This window comes from Canis lupus, chromosome 21 (genome assembly GCF_003254725.2).
Source record: "Canis lupus dingo isolate Sandy chromosome 21, ASM325472v2, whole genome shotgun sequence".
Taxonomy (NCBI): Eukaryota; Metazoa; Chordata; class Mammalia; order Carnivora; family Canidae; genus Canis; species Canis lupus.
Window position 1 is genome coordinate 40,918,494 of NC_064263.1, and position 15,461 is coordinate 40,933,954.

The window sequence follows — 15,461 nt, forward strand, 5'->3', positions numbered from 1 at the left end:
GTTAACTCTAGGGCTAGGGTATTAACTGAGAGGAGATATCTTCTGGGGTGCTTGAAACATCCTGTATCTTGTACTGGGTGGTGGTTTCCTAGGTATATACATATATAAACATTCATCAAACTGAACCTTTAAGATCTGTACACTTTACTGTATATATATTGTACTTCAATTTAAAAAAAATAAGACAAAAACCACCTTAGTTTTTCACCTATTAGATCATTGAAAATCTAGAAGTTTCTTAAATTCTTAGGGAGGCTGCAGAAACAGGCACTCATATATTGCTAGTGGGAGTGAAAAATGGTATAATTCCTATGAAGGCAAATCTGTCTATGAAGGCAATTCCTCTTGCAAAACTGACATACTTACTCTTTGATACAGTAATTTCACTTCTAGGGATTTGTTCTTCAACATCTCACAAATGAAATGACATATATACACAAGGTTATTCACTACATCATTACCTTTAATAGCAAAATACCAGAGATGATCTACATGTCCATCACAAGGGCACGGGTTAAATAAATCATGGAACATAGGTATATTGTAATACTATGTACCTATAATAACTAACTAGGAAGGCTTTTATACTGATATGTAAAGATTTCCCAGATAAATTGCTGAAAGAAAAAGACACTACAAAATGTACATAATATAGTGCCATTTATGTGAAAGGAGGGATAAAAATATATCTTAGCGTTTACTTAATATATGCAAAAAGGAACTAGAGACACACAGAACAACAGACATTAGCTGCACATGTGGTACAAGGGTTTTTGGATGTTGGACAAATGGGGGACAGGGTAGAAGGGAAGTTTTTCATTTTAAATCTTATGCCTTTTAAGTTTGAATCACGTGCATATATTAATTGTTCAAAAATTAAATAAGTAAATTAATTATTTTAAGAGGTAAAGGACAATGAGAGGGGAAACCACCTCAAAGGGGTAGTTTTACAAAATGATGTCATCAACTCCACAATTCTATCTGGTAATTATACAGAGAACTGCTGAATCTGAAGCAGAAACATTTAGGCTAGAAGACAGAAGAAGTTGCTAACATGAAGGGGAACGAAGTATTGAAATGAAGAGATGAGATCATCTTATCTGGTGGCCTTAAGAACAGGCTGGACTGTCACTGGAAGTGACAGCATGGAAGGCAGCGTGAGGACCACAGGCTCCGAAGTTAGAGGCCTGGGTTAAAGACCTGACACACTGATTCCTCCTAACAAACTGCTCAGCCGATGCTTCAGCTTCCCTCATCTAGAAAATGGAGTTAACAACAGCACCAATCAGCGATTTGCTCTGAGGATTAAATGAGATAATATAAAGCATTTATGCTTTGCCAATCACACTGAGCATAGGACCATACAAGTTTATACTTGCCCCTAAGCTCTCTGCAAGGCCCTGGGGTTTGGAGGTATTACCTCTCAGAGGAACAACCAGTGTCAAAAAAGATTTAGTTTTCACTATTAAATTCTTATATGACCCTGTCTGACGGGTTTCAAGCCAAGGTCAGATGCTATACCACACGTATTATAAAGGTATAAAGGTTCAGTAATTGGAAATCATCACAAAACGAAGGGGGGAAAAAGATCCTTACATAGATTATAGCTCCAATTTGGTAAAAGCTGGCTTTGCTTGGAGGAGGAGGAGGGGGAGGCATGACACTTTCCTGCCAAATATCTAACCCTTTAACAATGCCTGTCTGGCAAGCTTGAATGCTCCAGGAAAAGGCCACCAATAAAATCCTTTCCAAAGGTCTGCGTGGAGCTGGGAGAGAGGAAATGCAGTCAGCTCTTTTTTCTCTGCAGGAAGGGAAGGCTGAACAACTGCACATCAGGAGAGAAGGCAAACAAATTGCCCATTCAAGCCAAAATAAGCTGCTCCTAGGGGAAGCAGAACAGCTGGAGCCAATTCAGCCAGACACGGAGGTGAGGGCCCCGAAGACAGAGCTGGGCCTGGGAGCAGCCTCTGGTAGGCAGGGATCTTCTGAGTAAGTGGTGGTCACATGCCCTCATGTCACCTCTGCTGACCTTAGTCTATCTATGCCCACGAATGGGAGCCAGTCAGCCAGCTCTGTGAGAGGTAGAGGGAAATCCTAGGTGGGAAGGCAGAAAGAAAAAATGGCTCAGGAACCTGCCAAGCGAGCGAGCACCTGCTGAGCACCTGTTATGTGGCAGGCACTGAGCAGGCACCTGACATACCTATGCCATTTGGAAGAACAACTTTCAGGGGTGGTTGACTGTACAGATGAGGGATCAGGCTCCTTGAGGTGGAACGACTATGTAAGGCGCACAGTTAGAAGTGGCCAAGCCAGCTGTGGCCTCTGGCCTCCTTCCTCATGGTCACTTGAGTTTCTCTCTATGCCGAGCTCCAGCAGCTCCTCCTTTGTCCAAAGTGGGAACTTGTACCACCTCACCATCCTGTCTAGCCATGGCAATGCCTGGTGGCAGACACAGAATATGTCAAAAGAAGGCTCACTGGAAAACTAAGCAAAGAACCAAACCAAATTGCAAAAGAAGGGGAAAAAGAAACCTGGAAGCAAATGAAGTAGCAGAGTAGAATTATTCTGCTTACTAAGAAACCTAAGTAAGGCTGCTGTGGGGTCTGCTTCAGCTGGAACATGCATGTTCTGAATCCCTGTCTGGGGCAGGGGATAGCAGAAGCCTGATCTGAAACAAATCTGGTCTGACATTGTTTCCAGGGCAGTCGGGATTTCCAGATCCCCACAGACTGGGGTCCCTAGACTCCAAGTTTTACAAATCCCTTCTGCAGCTAGGCTGAGATCCTGCACTGGTCCCCGGCATTCTGGGGAAGACACTTCCCTCTTCTGAGGCTCCCACCCTGAGCCTCAAGCCTTCCTATGCTCATCCTACAATTCCTTCCTTGAAGTCTTAATATATGATGATGATGATGATGATGATGATGATGATGATGATGATGATGATAGTGATAATAATAATACCAGCTAGGGATCCCTGGGTGGCGCAGCAGTTTGGCGCCTGCCTTTGGCCCAGGGCACGATCCTGGAGATCCGGGATCGAATCCCACGTCAGGCTCCCGGTGCATGGAGCCTGCTTCTCCCTCTGCCTGTGTCTCTGCCTCTCTCTCTCTCTCACTGTGTGCCTATCATGAATAAATAAAAATTAAAACAAAAAAAAATAATACCAGCTAACATTCATTGAGCCTCTACTTTTGTGCCAAGCACTGTTAGCACTTTACATAACAACCTCATGAGGTCAATAATATATTTCAGATGAGGTGATCAAGACACAGGGGGGTTAAGCCACTGCTATAAGGTTACACAGCCCCTAAGTGTAGGAGTCAGGATTTGAATCAAGCAATCTGACCTAGTGCCTGTGCTCTTCCTAACCACCCCCCATACTGCCTCAGGTCCTAGGATATGACAGGGTCGAAAGAGCAGTGTTGGAAGTCAGGTAGACAGCTCTACTATTTATCGCTACTTCCTCCGGACAACCTGTCGAACCTCTGAGTCTCAGGTTTCTTCTCTATAAAATGGGTGCAACAAATATGCTTTGTCCATTCTAAGACAGAGCAGGTCCTCAGCTCTGTCCTTCCACCCACCTCTATTCCATGTCCCTTCCTGGTTTGTCTGTGGCACCTTCATTAGGCACCAAAGCCGTTTCTACACTTGAGGAAAGTTTGTCTTCCTCATCCTCTGTTCTAGTCTATTCTGAAACCATTGGCGCCTATCACACGTGAGACCTGTCACCAGGCACAGAGGACCCAGGTCTTGGGGAATGAGACACAAACCAGAGGAATCCATCCGCAGGCACCTTAGGAGGGCTGTGGGGAGGAGCTGGCTGCGAGACCCAAGGCCGCAGGGCTCTCCTCCTCGGGCTGTCTCCCACTTCTGGCCTTCTGCCAGAGCCAACTGTGCTTCTCGTGGCTTCCAGCACAGCCCGCGCTGGGCTGGGCACCCGGGGTCCCTATCACGCCAGTGGTGGGCACCTCTGCTGCCAGCTCAGGTGCAAGCAGGTAGAGATGCTCGAAGCCGCGTGCCCGGGCCCTTCCCCGACTCTGCAACCATGCACGCAACAGCCTGTGAGCCAAGACCAGGGCACTGAGGACAGAACAGAAAGAACACGTCCGCCCTCCGGGAGCTCACGGGCACACCTTGCTCTCCGCTGCCTCTGACGTCCTCCTCACTTGGGTATAACACTGGACACCTTTGCAGCATGGTATCCGTTCTCTCTCCCAAGTGACAATCACTTCACTAGCACAGTTACACGAGCAAGCCATTCTCCCCCCACCCTGACCAAGAGAAATGAGAAGCAAATAGAATTATAAAAATACACACACGCACGCACATTTCTCTCACACCCCTTATATACCAGGTATCTCACATACTTAATCTTCACAGCAATCCTGCAAAGTGGAATTCTCCCCATTACGTAGATGAGGGGGGGAAACGGAAGCTCACACAGAGACGAAGCTGGTGTGAACCAAGGTTGCCTGCCTGCGGAGTCTATGCTCTTTCTGCAGCCCTAGGCTGCCTCTGTCACTCAGCCTGCGCCCTGCTGGCTCCGGCCCCTCCTTCATCTGGATTGTGCTCTTTCATGTATTTAGATTCCCTGCAATCTTCTTGTTTGTGCGGCTTATAGAGGGAGCCAACCTCTCTCCTAGACCAGTGAAAGCAGCAGCAGCATCCTAGGCACCACCTCTGATTCTCTGATTAGCTTGTCTTAATTACACCCAGGCTGAAGCAGTTCCGGTATAAAGTATCTGGTGCTGCTGCAAAGCATGCAGGTTTGCTGTTACATTTTCTCGCTCCTTCTCTGACTCTAGCCCAGTTTACTCCCCACCCCCTCTGCTGGCTGGCAGCCTACCTCCTCAGCTGTCCTTGGTTCTGCCTCGTTGCACATCACGTTCAGGCCTACAGAGTAGTGCTTCAAACTGCTGCCACCGCAGGCGGCTGAGCCAGTCTGAGCTCAATTCAGAAAACAGTGCCCGAGTCTCTGCTGAGTACCAGGCACTGCTCTGGGTGCTGCAAATAGGCAGGAAACAAAAGGAGAATGCAGGGGTCTTGGCCTTCAGAAGCTGAGTCACAGGCTGGGAGAGAAGTAGCCAGGAACAGAAATCATCAACAGAATGCAGGCAGTGATGGGTTTGTAACAGGATCCTAAAATATCAGAGCAGGAGGGAACCTTGATTTTTAATCCCTCCATTTTAAAGCCCCAAGGAGGGCAATTAGAACACATATTGGATAATAACAATGAGGGACGTCTGAGTGGCTCAACGGCTGAGTGTCTGCCTTCAGCCCAGGGCATGATCCCGAGATCCAGGATCAAGTCCCACATAGGGCTCTCTGCATGGAGCCTGCTTCTCCCTCAGCCTGTGTCTCTGCCTCTCTCTCTCTTTGTGTGTCTCATGAATAAATAAATAAAATATTTTTTTAAAAAGATAATAACAAGGAATATTTCTAAAACCCTTACTAGGACCTAAGCACGGTTCTATGTGCCATATGTGTGTGTGTGTGTATTTATATATATTTATTTGTATATATTTGTGTATATATATATATATAAATAAACTCCTGGAACCCTCAGAGCAATCCTAGAAGGTAGGCGCTACTGCCCTCCCATGGAAGGGTTAAGTACCTCGCCCAACTTCACACAACTAGTAAGGGGAAGCCTGTACTGAATTCAGGCAGTTGGGCCCTATACTCTTGTCTCTTTAATGCACTGTGATATGGAGACTGGTCTACCCGGAGAAGTAATGAGAAAGCTTCTTGAAGGAATTACTCATAGGCCTAAGTGTAAAAACAGTGCACCCCGATTATCCAGAATCAGTTAGGTGGAAACCTCAACTAATCAGAAGGTTGGTTTCATCTGGGGGTTCCTAAGTGCCATGGAATACAAGGCAGCGGAGGCAGTGAGCAGAGCCCCATGTTTCCAAAGAAAGAGGAAAGAGGTGGAGCAAGGGATTTATTCAGAGAAATAGGAGCAGCCCAATCCTTCTCCCCTTTTATGTCTGGCTTTCTACACATGATATCCGTGGCCTATGAAATCTTTAATATCCTCAAATGCCACTGCCTGGGGCAGGGAGGCCAGCTTAGGTACCTTAAAAAGATGCTCAATGATGTGGATAGAAAGTTTTAGAAAAGGGGCTTCTAGTAAAGCCTTGGGCAATCAAAGCCTTCCATTTCCTAGAGTCTCCCCCAACATGTACACACACACACATGCACCTCGGCCTTTGGTTAACCAAAAGTCTTCTCTAACTCTACCACAGGAGTTTGAGAAAACACACAGTTATCACTATACTAATTACTTACCAATCACTGCCAGATTATGCTCGGAGCCACAAGAGACCTACAAAAAGAAAAAAAATAGTAAGTTATATTAGAGAAAGAAAATTCCTTGTCCAAGGAAAAGTACTTGACTTTTTCTCAAGTCACTTCACCTGCTTCACTGTCCCTTTCACCTCCAGTCACACAAAGAACACGACATGTACTCTCATACCTCCGGGCCTTTGCACATGTGGCTCCTCTATTTGGAATGCCCTCTCCTCGACTGTCTGCCTAGAAAACTTGCACTCATCCTTTAAAGCCTCATTGTGTCCACTGAGACTCCCCTGCTTCTAGGTAGACTCAAGTGCTCCCTTTATTATGCAACTTCTCTGTACCCCCATCAAAGCAATTCTTTTATTACCTTTACACTTGTTCCTGTCTCTCACTAGACTGCATATGTCTTGAGAACAGGCCTGAGTCTCATTCACCTCTGGATTGTATAAGGTCTGGGGCTCAGTTAACATCTGCTAAGTAAGAGAACGAATGAAAAAACCAAGTACATGAAAGAAAAAATACCTACTACATAAGAGACAATCCTTTGGGGTTCTAGTGTTTTCACCCAGCGAGCAGCACTTCCTGCCTTTCAGTCTCTACTCAGCCCAGCCGCTACCAGGAGGAAGTGGGAATATAAAAGCATCAGTGCTTCCCCAGGCACTAATTAAAAGAAACTCTGGACTCTGGAGAAGCATCCTGTGGCCTTTATCAGGATGCTCACTTCAGCTCCTAGCAAGAGGAAGACTTCAGGTCCCCACGGAACATCAATGCTGGAATGGCCCTGGAGATCATCTAGTCCAATCTTTCTACGTTGTGAGGAGAAAACAGAGGCTTGGTAAGAGGAAATAACTGGCCTCGGATGCCGGAGCAAGTGTGCATCAAAACAAAGACTGATTCTCCTGAGGCTTGGGAGATCTCTGATTCTCCTGAGGCTCATGCAAGTTCCTTTCTTGATGCTGTAGCTTCTCACCCCTTCCCAGTGAAAACCACTTGGAAGTGATATTCAAAGGTCATTAGTACAGGCCCCTGGCAGTCAAGGTAACAGGCTCAAAAGACATTTGAGTATTGGAGGCCTAATAGCACACTGGTAGGTGAGAAGGGTCAGTAAAGCTTCTGAGACTTTTGTCTTTGTAAAAGCTGCGTGTTCCAGATCCCAGCTTCCACAGGAATAGAGATACCTGCACTTAGGTGAACTCCCTGACAGTGTGGGGCAAAGAAACACCTGCATATTTCACACCAATAAATATTTCCCTCTGAACTCTCTTGAGGCAGGCTCAGCGTCTAATTTGCCTGACGGGTTCCACCTTCTTTCACCCAGGACCATACACACAGCACAAGTTCACTTTATGCTTCCTGGTTACACTGAGGCTGGGTCCCTAGGTTCCCTCATAAAAAGCTGCTTAGACTGAGGAATTGGAAAGAACTTAGATGTCTAGCAACAGAGGAATGCTTATGTAAATTATGGTGGAGCCATCTGATGGACTCTTACGTAGCCTTGAAAAATAATGCTTACAACAAAGAAAAATGCTCATGATATCCTATGAACTGAAAAATCATTTACAAACTGCATATGTAATGTGATCTTGACTCTGTAATAAAATACAACAAAAGACTGGAGAAGATACATCAAAAGTTTATAGTAGGGGCACGTGAGTGGCTCAGTCGGTTAAGCATCTGCCTTTGCACCAGGTCGTGATCCTGGGGTCCTGGAATCGAGCCTGGCATTGGGCTCCCTGCTCAGTGGGGAGTCTGCTTCTCCCTCTGCCCCTCATCCTGCTCATGCTTTCTCTCGCTCACTCTCTGTCTCTCAAATAAATAAATAAAATCTAAAAAAAAAAAAAAAAAAGTCTATAGTGATAGCCTCAGGGCTAGGAATGAGGTATGCATTAAAAGTATGGTTTGTCCTTTTGCTTTTTCTATGTTCTCTAAATTTTATACAGTAATCTTATAGTCAGAAACAAATTACTCAACATAGGAAAAATAAATGTACCCACTACAGAAGAAAAATAATGAATAAATATGGCTATAAAATAAATATGCTATAAAATCTGATATGTTCTGGAGTTGTGGGAGGAAAAAAGAGTTGAAGGAAATATAAATTATGATGGTAGTTGCATCATGATGGTAGGATTATAATATATTTTTTCTTCTGTTCTCTGTTTTTCAAAGAGTCTTTAACTGTGATGGCGGCAGTAGTCGTGCAGCAATAACAGCAGGAATTAAAGTCATTAAATATTGAGGATGTAGAAAAGCCAAGCAGCATGTGAAGGCACTCGGTAAACATCATCTCATCTTAATCATCCCAATAATCCTTCCAGGGAGGTTTGCGCCCACCTTAGAGATAAGAAAACTGAGGCCCATAGCTAGCTATGTGGCAGCAGCAGAACTCAAGAGCTACACCTGTCTGATCTCTAAGCTTGTGTTCTGTGTTGCTAGATGTTACTTTTTTAAAAAATAAAGTTATTTCATTTTACAAACCGCAGACAGAGAAGGGGCCAGCCTCTGACTGCCAGGGTTCAGCCTGGGGCTGCGGACTACAGAGCTGACCAACCTGGAAGACCGGGGGCTTGCAGAAACAAGCCACTGACAAATGCCAGCACCAGGCGGCAGATGCTGCTCTGAATTAATGAGCGAGGCACTGATGAATGGAGTTTGCCGAGCACTGCAGGGCCTGAGGCTCACAGCTCCCCGCTGCGCCTTGCTGCCTGTGCCCTGGCGTATGGGTCAGGAGACTGAAGACCACAGGCCGCAAAATCCCAGTGCTACACTCCTTCAGCAAGATCGTATCAATGACCATGGGCTTCATATTGCTCCTGTCAGCATCTACCCGCTATGAAGCTGCAGGCAGCTTTCTAGAAGACTCTGTTCACAATGGCAGCATGCCCAGGAGGAAGAGATTCAGAGCCAGGAAGCCAGGTGCATCCGAGGTGCTCGGCTCTCTGGCTCTTGGCTCTGAGACCTTTGGCAAGATATTTAACTGCTCGGGCCTCAGTGTTCTCAAGTGTAACAAGTAGATAATAGTGTCGACCCGTCTGCCTCACAGAATTTGCTAGCGAACAAATGAGACCATCCATCCCCTCACAGCCATTTGTCTCACCTGCCTAGCATATAAATCTGAATGTGAGGCCCCTGTGTAAAGCCGTTCCCAGGCTCCCAGTGGTGGCTTTCAAGGTGCGCATGAGAAGGTCCCTGTTCAGCTTTTTGGCCTCACTTCTTCCCTCTGCTACTCATGAACACTCAACCCCAAATAACATAGTCCCTTTTTTTTTTTTTCCCCATTCACACATTATATTTTATCTAAGAACATGAGGCAATTTCAGGCTTTTGTGAATGCTATTTTCCTTGACTGGAATTCCCTTTCTCCCATTGTCTACCTAGCTAAATCCTTTAAGATTGCCCAAACATCACCTCCTGGTGATGCTCGCAGTGGAGCCAGCTGCTCCACCTGACCTGCTCCCAACAGCACGGCCTCATCACACATGAGAAGTCTATTTATGAAGTGTGCATGTGTGAAGCACCTCTGTCACTCAGACGTGCCAGGAGAGTGCCTCCCCTCCCCCTGTCTCTGTCACACAGCCCAAGTATATGGGGGCATGAAGTTGGAGGGGTGAGGGGTACAAAGATGAGGGGCCCAGAGAAGTTAGATGATCCCAAACAAGCATGAGTAGTGGTGTGATCACTCCAGCCAAACTGGAGCCGGGTGCTGAGATGCACAGGGAGGCCAGGAAGGGAACAGCGCTACAAGAACACAGTGTGGAGGTGATAGGAGCCTGAAAAGTTACAGTCGGATTGCTTCAGGAACTCCAGATGGCAAAATCCAGTGGGCCAACAAAGGAGGTCAGTCCCAGGAGACGGGAGTCCCACTACGGAGAAAGTAGGTTCCAGCTTTCCAATTGGGGCCTTCAGGAGAAGGGGGCACTCCTCCCCACAAGTGAGGGGAACAAAAGCAGCTGTGGAAACCTGTACTGACTGCTCTGTTCAGGCCCCTCAGCCACAGGAGGCAGAGCTGCAGAAAACAATTTCCAAACCCCCAACTGCCATGGGGCCAAGATCTCCTGGAGAGCCTTCTGCCAGGCTAGACTCCATCAGTTCTTGTGAAGAAAGTGGCAACCGGCCTGGGGGCTGGATCCCACTAGGTACGGCTGGACAGGGATGAACTGACTGGCATTAGATGCCCAGGCAGTATGTGCTCACTTCGGTAGCACGTAGACGGAAATTGGAATAGTACAGAGAGTAGATGCCTAGAGACTATATGCTGAATGCACTAATGGGTTAAATGAATGAATAACTAAATTAGATGAATAAACAAAAATTAGATGAAGGTGAAAACATCTGTCAAATGTTATTATGTAAGTTCTCTAGCTCTGGGCAGTACTGTTGTACCGCTTCTAAAAACAGGTGACTACCCCTTACTGAGTGCTTATGGCCAGCCACCGGACTAACTGCTTTGCCTGTATTATTTCATTTAAACTTACCCCAACCTTAGCAGAGAGGTTCTTTTGTTATAACTGTTTATACAAATCGGGCGACTGGGGTTCAGAGAGTACAGTAACTTGCTCAGTCTCTTACAGCGAGTGGAGGTGCAGGATTCTATGATCTTTCAGATTCAACTTTCCCGTCCTCCCAATCGTTTTAACCTTCCTGTTGGCAAACAGGATAGAAATAAACCGCCCACCTAGTTCCAGTTCCTTAGATCTGGAAACCATGTGCCTATTAGCAAGGGATCCTAAGGCTGGGGCGGCTTTAGACTCACAAAGGCCCAAACATCTTCCTGGGGCTAGGAGCGCCCACTTCTGGACCAATCAAGAAGCTGCTCTAGAGCTTTTTCCAGGGGGAAAGGCTGTAAAGTGGCAACAAAGCTTCTCCCCTGCCCTCCCTAGCGGGTAACTCCACTAGATTGCTCAACTCTTGGGGGGCGGGGTGAGCAGGGAAGGTGTCACCAGGACTCAGGGGAAGTAGCACTGACATCCCAAGGAGAGGATGCGGGGCCTGGGCCAGTCCTGTGTCACTGGCCTGGAGCCACCGTCATCTTCCAGGGAGCAGCCCCCCTGGCAGCCCTGGGACCACCCAGGAGCACAGCGGGCCTTCTGATTGGTTCCCGCCCTGTGCCAATGGGCCCGTGTGCCCGCGGATGCTATGGCAACCAGGAGCCTGGCGGAGGCGGGCCATTCCCGGGGACTCGGAGGAGGGATTCGAAGCCTGGGCTCCACGCCTCGGAGAGTCTTTGGCAGGCACCACCGCCCGCAGGAGAAGCGTGTTGGGAGCAGCTCCAGAGAGGCAGCCTCCCGACGGCGGGGGTTACCAGGGAAGGGAATGGGTGCCTCAGTGCAGCCTTTGCTAGAACCTTGCCCAAACCCAGCTGCTGTGTGTACAAGTCTGAGGAGACAACTAGAATTTCCAAACCTGTTATAAAAGCAGGCTGGGACGCTGGGCATGTTTTACAGAAAGCTGCGGTCCTGTCAGCCAATGGAGTTTTACCCCTAGGCTCAGAAATAGCCCCAAATGGAGGTCATCGAGGCAGCAGAGAGGCAGCACAGGTGCTTGCTTTTGGAAGTACTTAGCCTTGCAAAGATACTTCTAACTCCTTTGTGAGGGCTTCAATTTTTAACTGAAGCCTAGATGTCAAAGGAGGCTAAAAAATAAGAGGCTCCATCTGTCCTCCAATTCAAAGTCCCATTGATTGGGTTCCCAAAGAACCCATTTTCCCTGTAAAGACAATTCCTTTTTTTTTCCTGAAGTATATTTCATATAAGAAGATGAGTCTTAAAGTACATTCTACTACTTCCTCTGAGAGATTGGGTTGTGGAGGAAGGGAGCTAAGATTTGGTAAATGCCTGGATGCCAGGCATGTGGCATCATAGAATTTCACTCTCCCTGCACTGCCTCACATCCTCACAGCTACTCTGGGAAGTGGGAATCTGTGTCCCTTACTCAACAGGTCAGCAAACTCAGAGGAGCTAAATCACTGGTCCCAAGTCACAAGGGGCTATGCACCCAAGTCAGCCTTGATCCAAAGCCTGTGGGCTTCCCCACTATACATACTGTCCCTCCTCTTCTGATCCCGGCACCAGACCACCCCCATCACTGAAGCTCAAATTCTCTAGTGGCAGCTCTCTACCTCCTCCTAGTCTGTCTCCACCCTGTTAGTTCTGCCTTCCCAAAGATTCTCAAATCTGTCTTAATCTCTAGCTGCTCCATCTTCAGTCCTTTTCATTCCAGGCTAGACTCTTAAAAAAAAAAAAGATTTATTTATTTGAGCGAGCGAGAGAGAGAGAGAGAGAGAGAGAATGCTCATGTACGGGAGCAGGGGCAGAGGAAGAGGAAGGGAATTCTCCAGCAGACTCTCCACTGAGCGCCAGTGGGGAAGTTCAGTCCCAGGACCCTGAGATCATGACTTGAACTGAAACCAAGAGTCAGACACTAAAATGGCTGAGATGGGACCTAGATGCCCCCATGCTGGACTTTTTAAAAAGCCACCTAAATGACTTCAAGCTTTCTTCTGTCATGTCATAATCTGATTTTTTATTTGGAAGCTGTCATAGTCTCAAAGCCTCCTAACTTCCTACCACACCTGGTGTATCTCTCTCTCTCTCTCTCCTTTGCTACATAGAAACCTATGTAGCTTCTCTGTCCCTGGGAAATCTGTTTCCCCACTTTTGCACCATTCTCTCTTCATATACTATGAACCCGAAGCCTACAAGACTCCGTTCCAAACCCACTGCCTTGAGGAAGCCTCCCAGATCTCTCAAATCCTACCACTTGCCTTGGCTGGAGTTTACTCTTGTCAGCTCTCCTTTGTACTATTAATAATTTGGGTACTGGGGTAGGGCATGTCTCCCCAGTCAGTGTGGGGTAGGAGTTACAGACCCAGAAGACCTGGATGTTGAGTCTTAGCCCTGCCACTTCCTTGTCACGTAGCCTTGGGCAAATCTCTTTGCCTCTCTGGATTTCAGTTCCCTCATCTTTAAAACAGAATAATAACCAAATAGATCTCATACATACTAAAACCTGTTCATGCCCCCATTCCCCCCAATCTACAGAATAAAATTTACTTTGAGCTTGAACACTGTTCTACAGATATGTGTCCACGATATATAAAAATATACAATTTAGGAACATATAAAAGGAACTGGCATAGGTTCATTTCCCTTTCCAACAGAGTTACCCTATTGGCAAAAAAAAGGAGAGAGCTAAAGAAATGTCTGCTGAATTAGAATATAATATACACAGTTAAACTAGCAGACACTCAGAATGCTTGCTTTCCTCACTTCAAGGGAATTCCTTTCTCCTAAGTTGCCATGTTGATACCAGGTACTCCTGTTTCTTGTGCCCATACCTAACTGGCGTGGATGGACTATGGACAGATACCTGTCTCTAAGGAGGTTAACGCATAGATTAGCTATACCCTGTGAAGTGGCCTGATGTGAAAATTCTGCCTGTAAGTGATTGTAGGGAGTGAGTCCTTTAGTTGGTAGCTGGAAGAAACAGACACAAGAAAGGTTAATGAAAGGAGCAGCAACAGGCAGAGGAGCCAGGACAACAGGAATAGTCAAACTAGAGAAGAGTAGCTAAGTCACTAGAATATGAGATTTCTTGATCCTACTGCTGAGGGCATAAGAGGGTCTGGGCTGCCGAGGTAGCTTGTGTTCTAAATGACCTTCCAGCATTCGCTTTACCTATTTTGCCAACTTATACCCATTCTTACAATACCAGAGTAACTCAAGACTACCTCTGATCTTTACCAAAAGCACCTAATGCAACAATGCATCTAGATTTCAGGAAAGGCACACCATTAAGTTATTTACACTCTTGAGAACAGCATAGAACCATGTGCGCTGAACAACCAACTTCAAATACAGGTAATTAACAGAATCAGGACAGTTAAACACCCTATAGCATCTTTCTCAAAAACAATTGAACTCTTGCCCTAATAGCCAAGATGGGCTGGAATTAGAAAGACTGCCATTACCAAATGCTGGCAAGGATGTGGAATAACTGGAAAACTCTTACACTGCTGGCAGGAATATAAATTCAACAACTGCTTTGAAAAACTATTTGGCATTATCTACCAAAGGTAAACATAGATAGATATATAGATGCCAGGAGAACCAGGTACCCAAAATGAATGATTATTTTATCCCATCCAAAGACATGTGTAAGAATGTTCATAGCAGTTTTATTCATAATAAATACAAACATAAAATTAACCAAATATTCATCAGCAGCAAAATGGATAAAGTGTGGTATATTCAGAATATTTTATAATAAAAAAAGAATATTTTATAATAAACTGCTATTCACAACATGGATAAATCTTCAAGAACTTTGGTGAACAAAAGAAATCAGATACAGAAGGGTAAACAGTGTGTGACTCTATTTACACGAAGCTCAAAAATAGGCAAAACTTATTTCAAATAAGTCATATAACTGTTATAAAGGGGAAAAAAGTAACTAATCCTAGTAACTTTTTTTTAAATGATTTGTTTTATTTTAGAGAGAGAAAGAGTGTGTGAGCATGAGTGAGCAGGTGAGGGGCAGAGGGATCCCAAGCAGACTCTCCATTGAGCATGGAGCCCCACGGAAAGGGGAGGTGCCTCCATCCCAGGACCCTGAGATCATGACCTCAGCCAAAATCAAGAGTTGGATGCTTAACAGACTGAGCCACCCAGATGTACCCCTAGTAACTTTTTTTTGAAGATTTTATTTATTTGGGAGAGAGAGAGAGATCATGAGCAGGGGTCAAGGGAAAGAGGGAGAAGCAAACTCCCCACTGAGCAGGGAGCCTGATGTGGGGCTTGATCCCAGAACCCTGGGACCACGACTGAGCTGAAGGCAGACACTTAACTGACTGAGCCACTCAGGTGCCCCTCCCTTTAAAACTTTTAAACAAAGTTCTTTGACTAAATAATTTCCATCTAGAAACAAAAAGAGCTGTAAAAAAAAAAAAACTTTAATTAGTGGATTCTTTTTTTTTCCATAGTAGTACGTATGTATCAATTCTGAAAGTATTTTGTATTATTGTAGGACTGTGCAACTAAGGAAATATATTAATGTCTCTGGAAGCCAGAGTTTTCACTGTAGACAAAGAAAGCACAAATATGGAATAAGGGATGGCAAAGAGGAACACTGTGGACATGGGATTTGAATGAGAGGTATCAGTG

General features: G+C 45.8%; 1 protein-coding gene across 1 annotated transcript in view; it reads right to left on the reverse strand.

The window, feature by feature from the left end:
- SERGEF (secretion regulating guanine nucleotide exchange factor) overlaps positions 1–15,461 on the reverse strand; it is a 219,351-nt gene that overhangs the window by 75,673 nt on the left and 128,217 nt on the right. The window contains 1 exon segment of the mRNA XM_025459675.2: positions 6,292–6,328. Within this exon segment, the coding sequence (XP_025315460.1) occupies positions 6,292–6,328 (37 nt within the window).